The sequence below is a fragment of the Mesoplodon mirus genome (assembly GCF_964341445.2).
Source record: "Mesoplodon mirus genome assembly, chromosome: 4".
Classification (NCBI taxonomy): domain Eukaryota; kingdom Metazoa; phylum Chordata; class Mammalia; order Artiodactyla; family Ziphiidae; genus Mesoplodon; species Mesoplodon mirus.
Window position 1 is genome coordinate 138,508,339 of NC_138979.1, and position 20,980 is coordinate 138,529,318.

At 39.3% G+C, this 20,980-nt stretch overlaps 2 protein-coding genes across 9 annotated transcripts in view; one reads left to right on the forward strand and one right to left on the reverse strand.

Moving 5' to 3' along the window:
* The first annotated feature begins 3 nt into the window (after positions 1 to 3).
* On the forward strand, positions 4 to 18,510 carry DMAC2L (distal membrane arm assembly component 2 like). 4 transcript variants are annotated; one of them, XM_082619684.1, is made up of 5 exons: positions 4 to 88; positions 5,771 to 5,882; positions 7,181 to 7,389; positions 7,977 to 8,148; positions 9,926 to 11,069. In XM_082619684.1, the coding sequence occupies exons 2-5, from the start codon at positions 5,776 to 5,778 to the stop codon at positions 10,038 to 10,040; spliced, it is 603 nt and encodes a 200-aa protein (XP_082475810.1). In that variant the 5' UTR covers positions 4 to 88; positions 5,771 to 5,775; the 3' UTR covers positions 10,041 to 11,069. The 4 variants fall into 4 exon arrangements, with proteins under 4 accessions (XP_082475810.1, XP_082475812.1, XP_082475811.1 ...); XM_082619686.1 differs by having other exon boundaries at positions 7,980 to 8,148; XM_082619685.1 differs by lacking the exon at positions 4 to 88 and adding an exon at positions 5,179 to 5,360.
* CDKL1 (cyclin dependent kinase like 1) overlaps positions 11,220 to 20,980 on the reverse strand; it is a 65,313-nt gene continuing 55,552 nt past the window's right edge. For 3 of the 5 annotated variants that reach the window (XM_082619679.1, XM_082619680.1, XM_082619678.1), the window contains 3 exons: positions 20,696 to 20,778; positions 16,996 to 17,052; positions 13,297 to 15,824 (listed from right to left, as the gene is read on the reverse strand). In XM_082619679.1, coding sequence (XP_082475805.1) covers positions 15,525 to 15,824; positions 16,996 to 17,052; positions 20,696 to 20,778 — 440 coding nt within the window. In that variant the 3' untranslated portion in view covers positions 13,297 to 15,524. Of the gene's footprint in view, positions 13,266 to 13,296; positions 15,825 to 16,994; positions 17,053 to 18,455; positions 18,758 to 20,695; positions 20,779 to 20,980 lie in introns of those variants that run through there. The other 2 variants (XM_082619681.1, XR_014293944.1) reach the window with 2 other exon arrangements.

Consider the following 20,980-nt stretch of genomic DNA (forward strand, 5'->3'; position numbering starts at 1 on the left):
CCAATGGACTCGCGCGGCGGAGGGCAAAGGGTAGGCCGGCGCCGCCGTAGACGCTGGGGACGCTAGCTCGCTCCCTCCTTTTGACGCTGTGAGTAGAGGAGCTAGGCCCCGGGTGGGGCGGGTCTAGGGTGGTGGTTACCCTCTGCCCTTTCCCTTCTCCCATCGCTAGGCTGACTGAAAATCTGGCCCGCCGAGTCGGGCGTCCTCGCTCTTCACCGCCGAGAGGACTCGGGGCCGCGGGAGAAAGTCGGGATGATTATGGTGAAAACTGTCGTTCGGTCAACCCCAACGGCCTCCCTACCTCCCGCCCCTCTCGACCCCGCCCCGCGTCACGCGAGGCTCCGCCCCCTCTCGACCCCGCCCCCTTCAGCCCCTCCCCGCGTCACGCGAGGCTCCTTTCAGGGCACCGCGGTCTCCAACCCGGCTCACACCCAGTGGAGTGGCCACTGGAGGGGCGCTCGCTGTCCAGCCCTAGCCCTCTCCGGACGGAGGCTCTGTCATGGCAACGCCTGATAGCCTGCAGTCTTCTGGACTTCCATATATGTGGCTCCTGGCGTGCCATTCATTCATTTATTGGTCCTGTAAATATTGAGCGCCTAAATGAACCAGACGGCTCGGTCTCTGACATCATTTAGCCATCTATTTCCTTTTTAAAAAAATCCTGGACCGAGATATACTTCTAAATATGCTGTGCGGGCCTGGGAACAGCGACTCACCTGTGCAGGTCACTTCACCCCTGTTTATCTGTAAAATGAGGGAAGTGGACCGTGTAATGTATGAAAGACCTGTGTTAAATTACATGATCCTTTATCACCATGCCTGTTTAACATTTGTTCTCTCTGCTTGATGGAAGTTTTTTAATTTTTAGGGTCAGGACAGCTGAACAAAAATAGAATCATTTAACTTTATTGCTGGAAGGACTTATTCTTGCCTGTGTGAATTTGGCTCCAGTTATTAGTCGGGTAGCTTGGGGAAGTCATTTCACCTCTTTGCCTCAGACCCTTCTCTGTGAACTAGGAGTAATAGCAGGATCTCCTTCATAGGACTTTTGTGTGGATTACACAAGATAAGGCTCATCAGATGTTAACACAGTAAAGTGCTCGATAAAGTGATGGCTTTTATTATGTTTATATGGTTTTATCACCTGGACAGTTGTACATATTTTCTTTATTTGCAAAAATAATGTGGAATGTTGCCTGCTTGTTCATCACAAATGAAAAAAATAAGAAATGGTTTTTTTTTAGTTCAATTTTTTAGTTTTAAGCTAATTGTAGACTCCCATACAGTTGTAAGACACAGTAGAGATCCTGTGTACCCTTTACCCAGTCTTCCCCAATGGTAACATCTTGTAAAAGGATAGAACAATAACTCAACCAGGAAATTGACATTGACACAGCCCATGGATCTTATTGAGATAATCACAGTTTTACCTTTGTGCATGTATTTAGGTCTATATAGTTTTTATCACATGTGTAGGTTTTGTTTTGTTTTGTTTTTGGCCGTGCCATCGGGCTTTTGGGATCTTAGTGCCCCAACCAGGGATTGAACCCCAGCCCTTGTCAGTGAGAGCTCAGAGTCCTAACCATTGGACCACCAGGGAATTCCGCATGTGTAGATTCTTGTATCCACCACAGGCAAGCTACAGCACAGTTCCATCACCACCAGGATCCCTCGGTTGTCCTTTTATAAGTACACCTCTCTCCTGCAAGGCACCCTCTTCCCCGTTCTAGTCTCCCTTTATAAAATTTTGTCATGCCAAGAATGTTACATAAGCAGAATTATACAGTATGTAATTTTCTGGAATTGGCTTTTTCACTCAGCATAATCCCTTGAGATCCATCCAAATTGTTGCATGTATTGATAGTTCATTCTAATTGCTGAGAAGTATTTCATGGTATGGATGTACCACAGCATGTTTAACCATTCACCCATTGAAGGACATCTGAGTTACTTTTAGTTTTTAGCTATTTCAAATAAAGCTGCTATGAAAATTAGTGTACAGCTTTTTGTGCAAGCCTGCTTTTGTTTTTCTGGGATAAATGCCCAAGAGTCCAATTGCTGGGTCATATGATAAGCACATGTTTACTTTTGTAAGAAACTGCCAAACTGTTTTCCAAAGTGGCTGTACCATTTTACATTCCCACCAGCAATGTTGAGTGATCCAGCTCCTCTTCAGTGTCACCAACTTTTGGTACTATCACTATTTTTTATTTTAACTGTTGCATGGGATGTAGTTGATTTGTTACTAGGTTGAGTACAGAATTATATAGTTCTAGGGTCTGTGGTCAGTCTTTCATGGGGCAGCCCAGAACAGTGACTTTTTTACTACTCTGTGATTTTGAGCACGTGCTTCTTAGTTTAGCAAAGTGAAAGAACTCAAAATACACATGCTCTTTTTATAAAATTTTCCCTGCTTACCTTCTCCCCTAGGCTTGACTGTACATTAATTTGTTTCATTTAGATAATCTCACATCAAGAGCTCACCTTACATTCATTCACCCTGTAATGTCTTTGGCTAGAGACATTTGTGTTCCAGCCACCACCCTCCTCAGCTAAGAATTCATGTTCATCTTCCATCTCGGTCAGAACCTATGTGAAATTAGTTTAATGAGTGTCAAGTGATATTAGCCTAAGAGTGGCTTTTGGAAACTTTGCTTCTCATTCCTAAGCAATTGCTCTGCTGTTCTATTTCACTAGACTCTAGACACCTCAGGAATAAGAATTGGCATCAATAATGGATGAATTTGCAGTGAAGTGGGGTTATAATTTGGGGAGAAAAAACTCCCCAGTTCTGATACCACCCACCCCTCTCTTCACACTTTTACTGCCCTCAAGAACGAGTTGGCTAGTTCAGTCTTTTTGACCACTAAAATAGCCAACGTTTTGAATAGCCCACCTAAGTAATGATGTTTCATATGTAAGAAAAGAACTTCCACTTAAAAAAAAACTTGTTTATATGCAAATTGGGGGACTCTCCATATCCTATTTTGAGTCACACATTAGAGGTCTGGTCTTCTCTAAGTTGTGAACATAATAGCAACTTTTAGAAACATCTGTTACGAACTTATGGCTCTAAGCTGTGTTATGATAGTAAGAAGAATTTTTAAAATAATTTTAATTCCTAAATTATTTATCACAGCGGTAATTTAGTAGTGGTTATTTTTTAACTTGCATTTCACTTGTTTCTTTTAATTTATTAAAGCTAAATTCATCAACTCACCACCAGAGGTCTCCTCTTTCCGTCTAGAAAGCATTCTGAGAGGTAGCTGCTTGAATTCATCTGAAATTCCTAATATCAATTAACAAAGTAGCAGTTGAGAATGCAAAAACCTACCAATTAGTTTTTTAAATTTATTGCTAAATAAAAACTTAATTTTCATGTTTAAATTATTTTAAATATAATATGTAATATTTTTAGAGATCATAAGCTGAAGTAAATTTGGTTTAATCTTTCCCTTAAGCTGAAATATAAGGTGGGCCAAAATGAATCAAGTGAAAGTACTTCAGTTTTCACAAACCTCTCTAATTTACCCACTTAACGAGTTTCCCTGGTTTCTGCATGAAAATGTATCACCCACTGAAGATTATTAATTGCCAAATATTTATTAAACTTGCATTAGGGGATGGTGCTGTGCTAGGTGCTAAGAAAAATGGAAATGAGTAATATGTGATTCTTGCTCTTCCTTTTGCCCTTCATACTTCTCTTTTTTCTGCCTAACTGGAAACTCTTAATCATCCTTTGAGACCCATCTCAGAAGACACCTCTAGTATGAAGCCTATCCCTCACTCCCTTCTCTAAGCTCTCACAGAACTTGTCCATACCTCCATTAAGACATCGTGTTGCATGTTATTCATTTGTTTATATGTCATCTATACGTATACGGTACATATACTACACATTCTATGAGGACAGGAACCTTGTTTTTCTCGGTCTCTCTCTCCTGTGTTGTTGTTTTGTTTTGCTTCTGTCTTGCCATTGAATCTCTTGCACTAAGTTATAGCAGACATTCAATATTTATTGCATAAATGAATGGATGGATGGAGATGGCATTTGAGTAAGGTCTTGAGGTTGGGGAAGATTTCCATAGGATTCTGGGGGGGGCGGTAAATGGAGGGAACAGCCTGAGTTGAAGCTGGAAAGCCCAGATTTGTAAATAAGGTTGGCAGCCAAAGGAGTTACTGAGATGGGCACAGGTGGAGAGAGATTTAACCAAACGCTGGAAAGGGCTGAGAATGTGGGAGGAAGTAGCAGGGGGAGAAGTTTGCAATAATGAAGGCAGAGTGATGATGGAGAAGGGATAAAGAGGCTAGTAGATGACCCCAGGGTTCTGTCCTCAGACCTCAGCTCTCTTTGTTTTACAACCCAACATCCTTGGGGACTTCCTCAGCTCTAAGGTAGTTCCCACTCAGGCCTCTTTCTAGTCCTCTTCTTTTTCCTGAGTTCTAGAACCCTCCAATGACTGAGGAAAGAGCCCTGGACTAATAAGAGAGAAAACTAGGTTCCAATTTCAGCACTGCTAACAATTAACCATGAAACACTGGACAAGTCCCTTTAAACACATGCGTTTATTAATACCCCACCTTGTTCCAGAAAGGATTTAGGGTGTCAGCAAGTTACTTATTATCAGGGCTTAAGTTTCCTCATCTCTAAATGACCCTCAGTCTTGATGCTGCTGTCTGAGTAATATTCCTGAAGCATAGTTCTAACCATGCCAGTGCTCTGTGCTAAAATCTCAATGATTCCCAGCCACCTGCAGAAGACAAACTTTCTGGCTGATCATGGGAGACTCTTCCCGATATGACTGTGTACATTGTCTCCCTCCTCTTCTCATGATCCCCATGTGCTGAGCCAACTGAACTACAACGTGCCTTAAAGGTTCCTGCCTCAGCTTATCACCTGACCTACATTTTCCTGGTATCTTTGTCTATTGAAATCCTTGTGTGTCTTTAACTCTTTTGAGGTATTTTCCAGGTTCTATCATTTATTTTAACTACCTGGTAACTTGTTTTAGCTCATTCCACCCCGCATTAAATTGTCAGCTCCTCAAAGGCAGAGACCATGTTTCATTTATCTTTGTTTTCCCCCCACCTGGCACACTATCAGAGAAATTTGAATTGAGATAAATCAGGTTGAGACCCAATTCCAAAATCGTCTTCTCAACTCAGTTTTGGGTTTTTACAGCTGGAAATCATCTGAGCAAATCATCTCATTTTACAAATGAGAAAACCAAGGGTCAGAGAGGTGAAGTTACTTGCCCAGTCTTTCCTTGTACAGCTCTTGCTTTGCATTCTTCTGGGGACACTACTTGCAGCCTTGTGATAGGAAGATCTGTTTCCACGACTCCTCTCCTTTTCTGGATGTAAGTGCCTTAACCTTGACACATTGCTCCTTAGGTGATTTTAGTTTGTCATTTTGGTACTGGAAATGTAGATTGGGACTGGAGCTGGTTTCAGTAAATTTGTAGATGCACTGCCTGAATGGACACCAGGTGGCACCACTGCAGGCTGACTCCAATTGAGGAGTGAACAAGTAGAAAGAACAATGTCAAGGCTGGAAGGAACCAGAGACCATTCAATTAAGCCTCTCATTTTTGCAGCAAAAGAAACCAAAAAAAGGAGTAACTTGCTTAATAACTATTGAGTGGCAAGTGAGTCATCAGCTTTATCAGCACAAGAGCACTGACTCTGAAGTTGTAAAGTCAGTTACCGTATGTATGGGACTCTGATTGCCAGCTGATGATCTAATATGAATACTGTTTTATGTGTCTAGATCAAATGATGCTGTTTGGAAAAATTTCCCAGCAGTTCTGTGGCTTAAAGAAACTCCCAAGGTCACGTGACTCCCGATACTTCTGGGGCTGGTTGAATGCAGTGTTTAATAAGTAAGTTACTCTAACTAAAGTGAAGAAATGTGGGAATTGTTACAGCTTGATGAGTTCCCAGTAGCTAATTTGGTTATTTCTTGTGTTTGAAATGTTTTGTGTCCTGCATGCAGTACTACCCTAACTTTCTTTTAAAGCAAATAAAACATACAAGCACTGAATAAAGATCAGAAAAATAGATTACAGAATATTAACTGTCTGGGTTACAGGACTTAAGTGATTCTTCTTATTCATCCTTTCAATGCCTTTCAAGTTTTCTGAAATGAACATTTATTACTTTTGTAATCAGAAAAGCTCAGTAAATGTAATTTTAGAATATTTTATTCTATGGCTTCTTAAGGGATGTAGTTAACCTTTTGAATACTATTAAGGGAAATCAAGCTTTTAAAAAGTTAGTTGGGGGACTTCCCTGGTGGTGCAGTGGTTAAGAATCTGCCTGCTAATGAAGGGGACATGGGTTTGAGCCCTGGTCCGGGAAGATCCCACATGCCATAGAGCAACTAAGCCCGTGCGCCACAACTACTGAGCCTGCGCTCTAGAGCCCGCAAGCCACAACTACTGAGCCCACGTGCCACAACTACTGAAGCCCGCACACCCAGAGCCTGTGCTCCACAACAAAGAGAAGCCACTGCAATGAGAAGTCTGCGCACCGCAATGAAGAGTAGCCCCTGCTCGCCGCAACTAGAGAAAGCCCGCATACAGCGACGAAGACCCAACGCAGCCAAAAATAAATATATAAATAAATTCATTTAAAAAAATAAAATAAATAAAAAGTTGGTGGCATGCTTAGAAATATTTTGAAACTGACAAAACTAACCTCCTTTGTTGCTTAATATAGCATTAATATCACTAACTAGAGAAAAAGGCATGTTAAAATTAATGAATATCACTTAATGACATTAATTTGAACAAAGTTTCAAAATTATTCCCTTTTTAATCTTTTGTCAGTAATAAAAATGATAACCAAGTGTAGTCATTCATTCAAAACATAGATACTGAGTAACTCCTGGTGTGAAGCTATTGTGCTACATATGAATCAATGAAGACTCAATGTCTGCCTGATAAACTCACATAAGAATAACATGCCTTGACAGAGTTCACTTGAAAACAAAAACAAAAGCAAAAAAGGTAGCAGGTAGAGCCATTGAATGTTTTCTTTACATGGATTTCACTAATATGTTATCTCCCTCCTCATCATGTGAAGTGAAAAGTGGTTGCTATTCTGTATTTACTTTGGTGAACATAGTTAAGCTAGTGACTATAGTAAAACCTACCTGCTTTTGTTCTCTTGCCAACAGAGTGGATCATGAACGCATCCGGGATGTTGGCCCTGACAGGGCGGCGTCCGAGTGGCTGCTGCGCTGTGGGGCTCTGGTGCGCTACCACGGCCAGGAGAGGTGGCAGAAGGACTACAACCACCTCCCAACAGGCCCTCTGGACAAATACAAGATTCAGGCAATTGATGCCACTGATTCTTGTATCATGAGCATTGGATTTGATCACATGGGTAACTCCCCTATCATTTGTTATGGGAAATGCAGGTGATTTGCAGTGACATTTGGTTGCAGTTGACTCACTATTATAGTCATAGGTGTGTCCTTTTTGCCTTTTTCAGTCCAATCCAGCTTGTTTCTTCCTGTGTATGATATTTATTTTTAAATTAAATAGAGGTTACAAATACCTTCCTCTCCTTTCTCCCTGCACTAAGCTTGTCTCTACATACCTTTATTCTGTGCTTTATTGACTTAAAATTCAAGGCCTTGTCAAATTATCTTTGTCAAACTTCTGTCATTGAGAAACGCTCACTAATGTAGAAATAATTATATCCACACAGCTTCTGCTTGTGTCGGCATTTCTTTCCTCCAGTGCATTGGGCATCTGACTGCAGAATGGCCCTGTCCATCAGCACAACCTGTAGAGTGAATACCTTGTATGGTTAATAGGGTGACTAATCGTTACTGTTTTCCTGGGGCTAAGAGGTTTCCTAGGACTTAGGACTTTCAATCCAAAAACTAGAACAATTCTGGGCAAACTAGGATAGTTGATCATCTTAATGGTAAAGCAGGTTCTTAAACTGTACTTTTTTTCCCCCAGAAGGCCTACAGCATGTTGAAAAAATAAGGCTATGCAAGTGTCACTATATTGAGGATGACTGTTTGCAGAGACTTAGTCAACTTAAAAATTTACAAAAAAGCATGTTGGAAATGGAAATAATTTCATGTGGGAATATCACAGACAAAGGTATCATTGCTTTGCATCATTTAAGGTAGGTGGTCAGTGCCAAAATGGAAACTTGATAATGTTAAGGTGAATAATCGGAATTTAAAACAGTTGAGAGGTGGTGTCTTTTTTTTAATTCTGAAAAATATAATTTATGAAAATGACTTAGCTGTCAGCTAGAATATTTTAAAACAGTTTAAATTATCACCCTTAATATGTTATGGTTGTATTGCATTTTTTAGGGAGCATCTTTTAAAAAAATTGACCTACATAAAGCACCTAGCATGGTTCCTATTACAGAAAGCTTTCAGTAAGCACTAGCTATTATACTTCCTCCCCATCTTTTAATTTCCCCTATGTTCTGCCAATAACCTCAGCACCACAGAAGTCTGAGAAATCTTAAACATTAGAACCAAAAGTACTAGATTGTTTATCTCTTACATTAGTTGAGGCTTTAAGGCTTCACTTTTTATACACACTTGGTTCCTTTAAGAACTTTCCCAATTTCTTTTCCTTTCTAGGTTAAGATTCATATTTTTAAAATTCCATTTACCTAAACTAAGAACAAAAACATGAAACCGTTCACCCATTTCTCCCACTCCCCACCCCATGCCTTTGGCAACCACCAATCTGTTCTGTGTATCTATGAGCTTGCTTATTTATTTATTTTTAGCTTCCACATATAAGACATCATACAATATTTGTCTTTCTCTGACTTATTTCACTTAGCATAATGCCCTCAAGGTCCATCCAAGTTGTTGCCAATGCAGAATTTCATTTTTTTATGGCTGAATACTACATCACTGTATACAGATACCACATTTTCTTTACCTAATCCATCAATGGACGCTTAGGTTTTTTCTGTATCTTGACTATTGTAAATAATGCTGCAATGAACATGGGGGTACAGATACCTTTTCGAGTTAGTGTTTTTGTTTTCTTCAGGTAAATACTGAAAAGTAGAATTGCTGGATCATATGGTAGTTCTGTTTTTAATTTTTTGAGGAACCTCCATGCTGTTTTACATGACTGCACCAATTTACAATCCCACCAACAGTGCACAAGGACTCCCTTTTCTCCACATCCTCACCAACACTTATTTCTAGTCTTTTTGATAATGGCCATTCTAACAACAGTGTGAGGTGTTTTCTCATAGTGGTTTTGATTTGCATTTCCCTGATAATGATGTAGAGTATCTTTTCATGTACCTGTTCTCCATCTGTATGTCTTCTTTGGAAAAATGTCTATTCAGATATTTTTCCCATTTTAAAAATTGGATTGTTTGGGGTTTTTCCTATTGAGTCGTATGAGTTCTTTATACATTTTGGATGTTAGTTCCTTATCAGATATATGATTTGCAAATATTTTCTCCCATTCAGTAGGTTGTCTTTTCATTTTGTTGATGGTTTCCTTTGCTGTATATAAGATTTTCAATTTGATATAGTCCCACTTGTTTATTTTTGTTTTAGTTGTTTTTGGTTTTAGTGTCAGATGCAAAAAATCATCACCATGACTGATGTCATATTTTATATTTAACATACAAAGGAGTTCTATGCCATAATATACATAAAATATTTGGAAGAATTCAGCAGCATTATTGATGTAATTCAGAACAACTAAACTGTCCAAGGTCTGGCTTAGTGCCCAGCATGAATTTCATTTAAAGTAGTACTCTAAGACTACCATTCTAAAAGTCATTTTGAAAGTGTAAGATGATATGAACACATTCTGTGTGTAGCTTTTTTAAGTCAATAAAGCAAGTTTATTTTTAATGCTATGAGTAAAGGCCAAGTTAAATTAACTTTTAAAAATTTCTCTTCCAGAAACCTCAAGTATTTGTTTTTAAGTGATCTTCCTGGCGTAAAAGAAAAAGAAAAAATTGTCCAAGCCTTTAAAACATCACTGCCTTCTCTGGAACTAAAATTAGACTTGAAGTAAAATAGTAATATTCAGTAAGTGTCTTATTTCAATATAAAGTATCATGTGCAATTGTTGATCCTAAACAGCAACAAATATTACATAAACATCAACAGAACTATAAGAATGTTATACCACAACATTCTAGCAGAGTCCATCATGTAGAAAATAAACATTCAGATGTGATTCACTAAAGTTACTAAGTTAGAAGTGAGAATTTAGGTACATTAAATCATTTTAAGAAAAATACAAACCAGGTACCATTTTAATTCTTAAATATTCCTTATTTTATATCAATCCTATATAAATATCTCTTGATGTAGATACTTAAGAGTTCTTTAAAATGATTTAAATGTACAACACATTCTTTATTTTTAACAGTAATTTGTTACATTTTACTTTAAAGTTTTTGAAGCATGTTACTATAAATATACAATTATGAAAAACTGGAAGCTAAATTTCAGATTCACTGATGGAGTCAATTATGCAAAGTAGTCAGAGGTTGCTGGGGCATTCATATTGCTTCCCAGGATTTGCATGCATTTGTCTTGATCCTGCATTCCTGTGCTCTTTGTACCATACATCCTTTCTCTGAATGAACAGTTTCTGGCTAATTTGTCTATTTTGTAGGCTTAGTCTAGTGTCTTATTAAAACTAGACATAAATACCTGGCTGGATTTAAATAGCTTTGAGGATTGCAATAGAACAGAGGAAACAACGATGAAGACCAGCAGAGCTATACTTACTTTCTGCTTAAATTAAAAAACTGCTTCAAACAGAAAAATTTAACATGTCAATTAGAAACTAATATGTATTCCCTCATATATGTTGGATAGTACTTCCCATGAGCTCAAGGGACATCATAAGAAGTATAAGCACAAAATTCACTTTACATCTAGAAAGCAGTGATAAAGAATATCATAAATAGGTATAAACAGATCTTTATTTTTACCTGCTGCAAATGGTCCTGATTCTATTATTGTTAGTTATATGCCAACTTGTTTGTGGATTTCTGTATGTTTGGTTTGAATATTAATCTGTTGAATATAACCTTGACTGGAGATAATTTTAAAATAAACACTTTCTGTGATACAGCATTAAAGTAGAAAAATGAATTTTAGTTGTGTTAGGAACCAGCTTATGTAGATAGCACATACCATAAATGATATAGTTTACTAATATAATTGCCACTGTCATTTTAAAAATCAGAAAATAGTAAATAAAAAAATGATAAGGATGTAGAACAGTCTTATGTGAAACAGTGGTGATTCCATGCTGAAGAAAAGATCACAGATATGGTTAAAGTAAGTATAAGCATATATTTAATAGAACTCATTAGAAAAAAATGACCACTTCTATCTCAACCTTGTTTGATTACTATGTGATGAAGCAACTGACTGACCACAGGTTAGTCTGGAGCTACTTTTCTACTCTGAATGGTATTCCTTAAAACTACTGGATAAATTAGGCAGTTATAGTCATCTGCCTCATCAGGTACACTGTTGGGGGTAAGGAAAAACACAAAATGTAAACTATTAGCAGAAACTGGATGTCCTTCTTTGTCATTTGAATCAAGTCTACATAACAAGAAGTAGATTATATGGTGACTAGTATTTAACCCGCTATCAGCTCTATGCAAGAAGCTACATACATTAGGAAGCCTCAGGACATCACTAAACTGGCTGGGGTAGCCAAAATTATTGAACAGATGCCAGAATTTGGTGGATTACTTAACAGTAAGTGAATAAGAAGAACCTTTCTCTCATGAAGAAAATTAACATAGCAGTAAACTGAGAATGCAGAAGAAAGGTTTTGAAGATACAGTAAAATACATCTTCAAAAACCATGGCTGAGGACTGCTAGGAAATAGCAGCACTTCAATCAAAAATGGGGTTGAGTAATAAGAAGCAGACATCAGCTTCATATTGCCCTTGTGTCCAGGGGACAAGGATGAAAAAGCTTTATGAATAGGAGCAATAGGCCAAATCAAAGCTAGTTATATGTCATCATTTTAAGTATCACTGTACAAAGCTAGGAATTCTCAATAATATCATTTTGGTCTATTTTCTTATTAGGTTGTTAGGTTGGTATATACACACACATATATGTGTGTGCACTATAGATATACACACATACACATACAGTGTAAAAAGATATTTCAGGGAAAACATCAGCTTATAACCTTATGTCTTCTATGACCCAAGTAAAAGCTCATAAGCAGTTTCTTCCAAAACCCAGATCACTGTAGTCCTGCCAGTATCTCTGTCTCCAAGTCTGAGGCTGAGCTGGAGAGAATGAAGTACTAATTACTTTCAGGCTGGCAGGCCCAGTTCCTGTGAAGCCTGTGGATCTTGTTCTACCCCTGGGTCAGCTGCCAAGCTTCATGCCACTGTTTGCAAGGGGAATTGGGTGAACAAGTGTAGATGGATTATAGTAAATCCATCTTCCCTGCAAAAATGACTAAGATGCAACCTTTACTAAAGGTAAAGACCAAAGTATATGTAAGAAATGTCTATAAACATATCATTAAACATATAAGCATGTAAATTATCTTTTATGATAATCCATGATTTTAAATATTTTAAACATCTCATATATTCAAGAAAGTTTCAATATATAAAAATCAAGAGCTAGAGCAAGCAGGAAATGGAATTTTAAACATTTTGGTTTCAAGAACCTTAACTCTCCTTCAATACGATGAGAAAATCTGAAAAGGCAGGAGATAGGACTCAAAGCAACAGAGATCCAAGGAAACGTATATGGGCATTCTGTAATCCATTTTTTCACTTGTTGCATATGGTACAATTGAAGCATAAATTTTTTTATCTCTAATTTTGCTGGAGGTATGGGCGAGTGCAGTAGATAGTTTATATTCTGTCCATAAGCTCAGCTACTTAGATACAACAAAAATAAAAGTGAAAATCCAAAGAAGTTTTTCCTTTCTGTTCTGGACAGCATCGTCAAGCATGGAACACTGCCTCTGGAATTTCCCTTCACGTCTTGCCAAGTGGCCTCCCCCAGTTAGTTACTTATGTTTTCTCCTGATGTTTTTTTCAACATTGTGATTGCTTTCAATCAAATGTATGTTTTATTGAAATTAATGATCAATTCTTTTTTTGTTCTCAATCTCCAAGCTGTTTAAATGTTTGGAAAATGGTAGTTAAGTTTCTTGGTGTTATAGTAGTACTTCTTGTTATCCAAAGCTGGGAGGATGCTGCTGCTAGCCAGCTGAGGTAGGTACTGCAACTGAAAATATGAAACACAGAATTACGTTCAATGCCGTACACTCTTTTCATTATTGATAACACATCCAAAAGAGGTAAACAAACAACTTTTCCAGCACAGAAATACTTTTTCTGCACAGAATCCAGGATCTGAGAAAGGACAAAATGTTTAAATTTGGTCTCTGCTCAGGGGCGGAATTGAAGGATGTGGAGCTCACCCCCTCCCATAAATTTGGTCTCTGCTTTTTCTTTTCAATATTTATTTTATATTATAAAGCAAAACATGCATATTAAAGGAAATTTAGAGAATATGAAAAAGAAGGGAAAATCTACATGTTAACATTACTGGAAAAAAGCGCAGATTCATGGGGGTTAAGAGCTTGCTGGGACCTTAGGGATCATTTAAGCCAATATCTTGTCTTGTAGTGAAGAAAACTGATGTCTGGAGCACTCAGGTGATTTGCCCACCTACTGCCTTAGTTAAAAAGGCAAAACTGCTCCTTTCATGCTGCCAGAAAATGTTTGCATTTATCGTCAATGTCAAATGAAAGTAAGGGAACACATTTTTTTTTTTGTACAGTACTATATGGCCTTAGGTATCTGAAAAACAAATACTTTAAAATCAAACAATTGGCACCTACAAGCAACACACAAATTAGTTGGGTTCCCCTAGTCTTTCAAGTAAAAATATTTCCATCAAGACCCTCTTCTTTTTTTTTAATTGGTGCCTATTTCAGTAGCATTTATGGGCAGGTGGCTCATCCTGAGGTTCTAGTCACAACTCTGCTACAAGTCTCACTTTCTGCCATTGATAATCCACTTTTCTAAGTTTTGTTTTTTTTTTTTTTAATTTTTGGCTGCGTTGGGTCTGTTGCTGCGTGCGGGCTTTCTCTAGTTGCGGTGAGTGGGGGCTACTCTTTGTTGTGGTGCACGGGTTTCTCATTGCGGTGGCTTCTCTTGTCGCGGAGCATGGGCTCTAGGCGCGTGGGCTTCAGTAGTTGTGGCACACGGGCTCAGTAGTTGTGGCGCATGGGCTCTAGAGCGCAGGCTCAGTTGTTGCGCATGTGGGATCTTCCTGGACCAGCGCTCTAACCCATGTCCCCTGCATTGGCAGGCAGATTCTTAACTGCTGCGCCACCAGTGATGTCCCACTTTTTTTTTTTTTTTTTTTGTGGTACGTGAGCCTCTCACTGTTGTGGCCTCTCCCGTTGCGGAGCACAGGCTCTGGACGCACAGGCTCAGCGGCCATGGCTCACAGGCCCAGCCGCTCCGCGGCACGTGGGATCCTCCCAGACCGGGGCACGAACCCGTGTCCCCTGCATCGGCAGGCAGACTCTCAATCACTGTGCCACCAGGGAAGCCCTAAGTCCCACTTTTTAAAGTTTTAATTCCAGTTTCTTTAAAAGAAGGGATGAGGTTTTCTAAAATCCCTTGTAATTCAAGGGTTCTAAGATGCTTGAACACAGAGAAAAGAGCAAGATAAGGGGTAACTCTGAGGGGAAGGTCTATTTCCAGTTTGTTTTGCATTAAAAGCATTCTTAATTTCGTAACTCTGGTCTTTTAGGGCCCTGGGTTTCATGCTGTACCTGTTCATAATGGACTGTCCACCCTCTTCTCTCCTCCAAGCCTCACAAACACCACCCAGGTGCCACTCAGCATACTGGGAAGAGGAGGCTGCAAAGGGAAAGACTAAAGACAAGATAATTTATAGCTTAAGGGGCACCTGAGCAGACCCAGAAGCGACCAGGAGCAGCCAGCTCACCTTAACTGTGGTTCCAACTACAGCCCATCCTAAATTATTACGGCTTTTGGCTTATGACAAGACACTTAATGTAAGGCCATTCTGCCACTTTACACCAATCACAATTCTCCACAGGCTCCCTTGGATGCAGCTTGGATGCTGTGATCTGGTTAAATGCACTGTTCTGCTGCTCTCACTGAAAGCACTCATCACCACATTTACACTAGCCAACTCTGATGATTAATGGATCAGGGAGGAAAACATTTCCTTTTTTAGATAAACCTGGAGTGTCAATCAATACTGAAGGTAAACATGATGACAGAGAGCTAACCGGGATAAATTTGATTTCGTTTTCCAAAGCATAAGAAGCACGCTTCTTGTCCCTGGCTGGGACCTGTGCTCATGCACACCAAAAGCCCTGGCCCCTGGCTGGCAGCAGGGAGCTGCTGGGCAAGGTCACCTTTAGGATTCTGGGAGAAGGGCCCTTAGCAGGCAGATGTCTTTGGGACCCTGGTTGGTAGATCTTGTGACCTGTGTGTCTCATGCAAGAATAAAGGTGCTGGAGCTGCAAGCCACAATTGCCACCTCAAGTATAGATTTAGACTCTCCGCACCAGGTGGCAGGTATGAGCTCATTTGAAATTGCAACCTTGGATGCTTCTGTAAAGCAGTGCCCCATTTTTACCCGCGGCAGGTGCTTTCGGCTCTGTCTTAGGGTCTTCCTTGTTGATTTCTCATGCTCTTTTGCCAAATCCCCTATTTCTCTGATGCTGTCAAAATATGGATGCCGCAACAGCTGCTCACATGTCAGTCTCTCGGCAGGATTCATGTGGAGACAGCCCTGAAAGAACAGAAAATACCCTCTTCTTACTTCTTTAAAATTGCATTAACTTATCAAAGTCATTTTTTTCTTCTTTGAAAGATTAAACTCTTCAGTTGGGAACAAAAGGGGGGAAAAAGTAGGAAAAAACACACCAATCATGACTTTCGTTCCTTCCACAATCATTCATGGGTAACCACGTAATGAATTAATAGTTTCTAGGAATAGTAACAAAAAAAAATCATTTTCTCCACCTTGTTCTGTTCTTGAGGTATTTGGCGCTCTGCCCTGAGGGAGTAGGATACAATTTTTGAGTTCACCTCAGTGTCTCACTAGAATAATCCACCTAACCCATTTGGTTCCTTGCCTGTACTTAGTAAAAACTAGTTTTTTATTTAAAAAATCACACATGGTAAAAATAAAATTTATACAGCATGCAGCAGAGTCTCTCCAGCACTCTAGTTCTTCCATTCTCCCTTCTAAAATCAGTTATTTTAGGTATATTCTTCCAGAAGTAGTCCATGCATTACAGGTAACTATGTGTATGTAAGGAAGGAGAGGCATAATATACATCTCTTTATGTTACATCATTCTTAACTATTTGCTTTGCCAGTAAATAGGCCAGAGGGCTCATACTTGGATAGATTAAATCTCACAACTACATACCCCAAGGAACTGTCTCATTTTTTAAAATTATAAATGCATCAGTAAATGTTTTAAATACTTCTTGAAATGGGTGGGACATTGTCTGTAACTTGCAAACATTTTAATTGGTGCCTCATTTTACATAAGGGCTATTATATTTCTGAAAATGTGTATATAAATCAAGTTTTAAAATCAAAACCTATTTCCAATATACTAGGGAGTTGGCTATTTAAAAGAATCCTATGGCCAAACATTTTTTTGAAGAAAAGGATCCTTTTGTAAAACAAACCACCCCAATCTTAAATTTCTATTTTGTGTTAATTTAGATTTCAAATACAGTTTAAGTTTATTTAAAGTGAAAAATACTTTCAGATGTTTTCACTGTTATGTGACCCATTTTTAAAAATGGAAAATATGTATACTTTCAAAGGAGAAGAAGAATTCTAAAAGGAACACTTTTCAATCCATGGATTGACATACATCATTCAGATTCCCTAGTGGTACAGCTGCCGTGTGCTTCCAGGTCTGTTGGAAGCCATGATTTTACCTTTAAGAGCCCCAGGGCAGGATAAGAGATGTTTGGAAATTTTAATTCAAGTGGTTCCTGTTAAAGAAAAGAAAACAGGGATTTTATTTACAGCATATATTCAAATATAAGGTTACCTCAGATTGTATTTCTTTTGAGTGAGAGAAGCATCTCCCCGGCACCTTCTTCGCCTCTTCCACTCTCTGCCCACCCCACCTCCCTGTGTCTGTTTCATAAGCTCCTTCTTTCCCCACCTCCAAATTGTTTTATAAGCTCCTTCTCTTCCCACCTCCAAATTGCTTTTCCAAATTTTCTTCCTAACCATTAACCCCCTTCACTTCCTGAAGAACTGATGCAGGTAGCAAATTGTGAGGGGATACTAAGGAAAGAAAAAAAACCCAAAACACTCGTCAAGCAATTGTTATTTCCTTTATTTCTGCCTCAACTTATATAACTTGCCTTGCCTTAGAATAACTTACGGCATTTATCTTGGCATTTATAGAAAGGGGCTCTGATTACTGCATTTATTGATATTTACATAAAGGGAGCTACAAAATAGATTTTTTTCCCGACCCAGAAAATGTTTCTTGGTTTTCCGGAATAAACACTGTTCTCTCATCCCACAAGAGCCTGCTGTTTCCCTGATCATCCTACTGTTTAAAGAGTCTCCTGAGCAGACAATTCATCAATCTCCCTTTGGCCCTTTAAGGCTATTTTGCTCCAGTCACAGGCAGGAGACAATCAGGAATAATAAACACTATAAAGTAGAAGGAATGCCTATGTCAGGCAGACAGACAGGCCAGTTAAAGAGATATACAGCTGATAAAGAGCCTAAAGAGGAGGGGAGCTGAGATATTAAGAGCTAGCCAAGCGGAGTCAAATAAATGACCAGGTGTGTTGTGTGTTTAAAGATGGCAGTTCCCTGGTGCTGCCATCAAGATTAAAAGCACAGTGTTACTTGGGACAGGGGAACCAGCCAACAACAACCAATTCCTGAGTGTGCAGTTATTCATCACTAATAAGAGATAGGAAACTCCAAAACTGAGGCTCTGAAGACCAACAGGGAAAAAAAAAATCCTAAAGCGGATTTGTATCAGCCTTTGAGAGCGGCCCTCTCCACCCCCACAGCTAAACTATTTCTCTTGCTATTTCTGTGTGTTGAATCTGAGCACCTCTGGGGATTGCCTTGACATCGCTGACACTGAGCCCTGCTGTCTCAGCAAGGACGCCTGGGACGAGGCCGGCTGGTTGGCTGTGATAGGATGGGCCCATCCCGCCTGCTTAGCCGGTTTCCCTGCCCCAGAAGCAAGCAGGCCTCTCTGGGGCAGGGTTGCTGACCGGCAGAGGGACTGGGGCACAGATGTTCAACCAGCACAGCCCCCCCACTACTTCTTCCTGTGTTTCTGTCAACAGGAAATCCCCTGCAGCACAACCTCTGGGAAACCATAGGAAGCCTTTTACGCTGATGAAACTGATGAAACCTGGGTTGTTTCGGAGGCTTCTCCGGTAGAAAAGCGAACAGGAAATCGCCAAGGGATATTTAGCGTGAAACTGGGAACGTCCAGGTCACAAGGGAGCCGGCTGGGTCACCTCCCATATGCCAGGTGTCATTCCTGCTTCTGCGGCCCCGCAGGCTCCCAGCTGCCCCACTTTTCCTATTCCTAGCGCTGCAGGAGCAGGGGTGGCGGGGAAGTGGGAGGTGGGAGACTTCACTGCAGGACAGGCCAAGAGGTTGGGAGAACAGACAGCTCCAGTGGAACTGGATGGACCTTCCATCTGGAAACTGAGCAATGGAGAAGGGTTAGTTTCAGTTTGAAAGCACCTTCCTTAGGCAGTAGGAACTCAGGATCTCACAGACCTTAACTGTGCTCAGAAATGTTTTTGAGTATAATACAGGCTCATTAGAAGACTTTTGAAAATATTAAAAAACCATAAAGAAACAAATCATCCCACCACAAAGAGACATTCACTGTTAATATTTTGGTATATATCTTTGCAGCCATTTATTTCACAAACGTAAAAATCTTTGCCTGATTTTCCAGAGGTTGTCATATTATTTTATATTTATACATGTAAATGTATGTTTTTATTAAATATTTATACATGTAAATGTGTGTATTTATTAAATATTTATTAAAATTATGTCAAATTATACATACTGTTTTGTAACTTTTTTTTTTCATTTAGCAATATGTTGTGGACATTTTTTTTTAGGTGATTACATATGAATCTATTTTTATTAGCTATGTGGTACTTCTATTGTAAGGACATACCATAACTTATTTATTTAATTAATTCCCTACTGATGGAACACTAAAGGAAATGATTTCTATTAAAGAATGTCATGAGAAATGCAAATCGAAACTATAATGAGTTATCACCTCACACTGGTTAGATTGGGCATCATCAGAAAATCTACAAACAATAAATGCTGGAGAGGGTGTGGAGAAAAGGGAACCCTCTTGCACTGTTGGTGGGAATGTAAACTGATAGAGCCACTATGGAGAACAGTATGAAGCTTCCTTAAAAAACTAAAAATAGAATTACCCTATGACACAGCAATCCCACTACTGGGCATATACCCTGAGACAACACAATTCAAAAAGACACATGCACCCCAATGTTCATTGCAGCTCTATTTACAGTAGTCAGGTCACTGAAGCAACCGAGATGTCCATCGACAGATGACAGGATAAAGAAGATGTGGTACATATATACGATGGAATATTATTCAGCCATAAAAAGGAATGAAACTGGGTCATTTGTAGAGGTGTGGATGGACCTAGAGACTGTCATACAGAGTGAAGTAAGAAAGAGAAAAACAAATATAGTATATTAACGTATATATGTGGAATCTAGAAAAATGGTACGGGTGAACCGATTTGCAAGGCAGAAATACAGACAGAGATGTAGAGAACAAACGTATGGACACCAAGGGGGAAAAGGGGGGCGGTGGTGGGATGAACTGGGAGATTGGGATTGACACATATAAACTAATATGTATAAAATGAGAACCTGCTGTATAGCACAGGGAACTCCACTTTGCCGTACAGTAGACACTAACACAACATTGTAAACCAACTATACCCCAATTTAAAAAAAGAATGTCATATCTTTATGCCTTTGTCTAATAGTTTCATTGGAATAAATTCTTGAAAGTGGGTTAGGATATGCACGTTTTAAATTTTTTTCAATTTTTGAAAAATAAGTGTTTTCCACACATTGGCCATAGGGAACAGGTATGAGAGTAAGGCTGGCCAAGCAAGTTCATCACCGTTTTTCCCCAGTCTGGGAGTGAAAGCACTGTAGAGTAGGGGGTTTGGACAACGCTGGATTTTCCCTGGATGAGTCACTGTCTAAAAGTTAACTGGCTCTGAGCTTCATAGCTTCCACTGCTGAAAATGATGAAGGACAGGTGAGGCTGGGGCAGGTAGCTCTGCATTCCTGTCCAACATGCTGGCTAAGCTCTGCTATCAGCAATCTGTAAATTAGCACTGAAGGCCATGATCTTGCTAGCCAATTTGCCCCAGTTTTCTTTTTTACTCTTAGACTGATCTTCCATTGCAAAGTGGACCATGGGGCTCAGGCTGGTGCATAACTACCAAAACCTAGTTAGCCTGCAACTCCTCATGTACATTCATCGAGTGAGAATGATCCCCCTTAAACACCCTGGTAACCTTAGCTCTGACATGCAGAGCTCTTTCCAAAATGGGTCACTCACCATATCTTCAGGGTCTGGAATTTTTACCCCACTGAAGTACTGATTTGTGCTAAATACTTGATGGTGCCTAGGAATGAGGTCTCCTTTGGACAAGAAGAAAGAGAAAGGTAAAATTAGATAGGTTGTATATATTACAAAATACTGAGTATAGCTCCCTGAAATTAACATGATATTATAAATCAACTATACATCAATAAAAATTTAAAAAAAACCAAAAAAACCCACAAAAATAAATAAATAGAAAATAAAGTCTTTTCCATCCTCTCAAAGAAAATTAGATCAGTT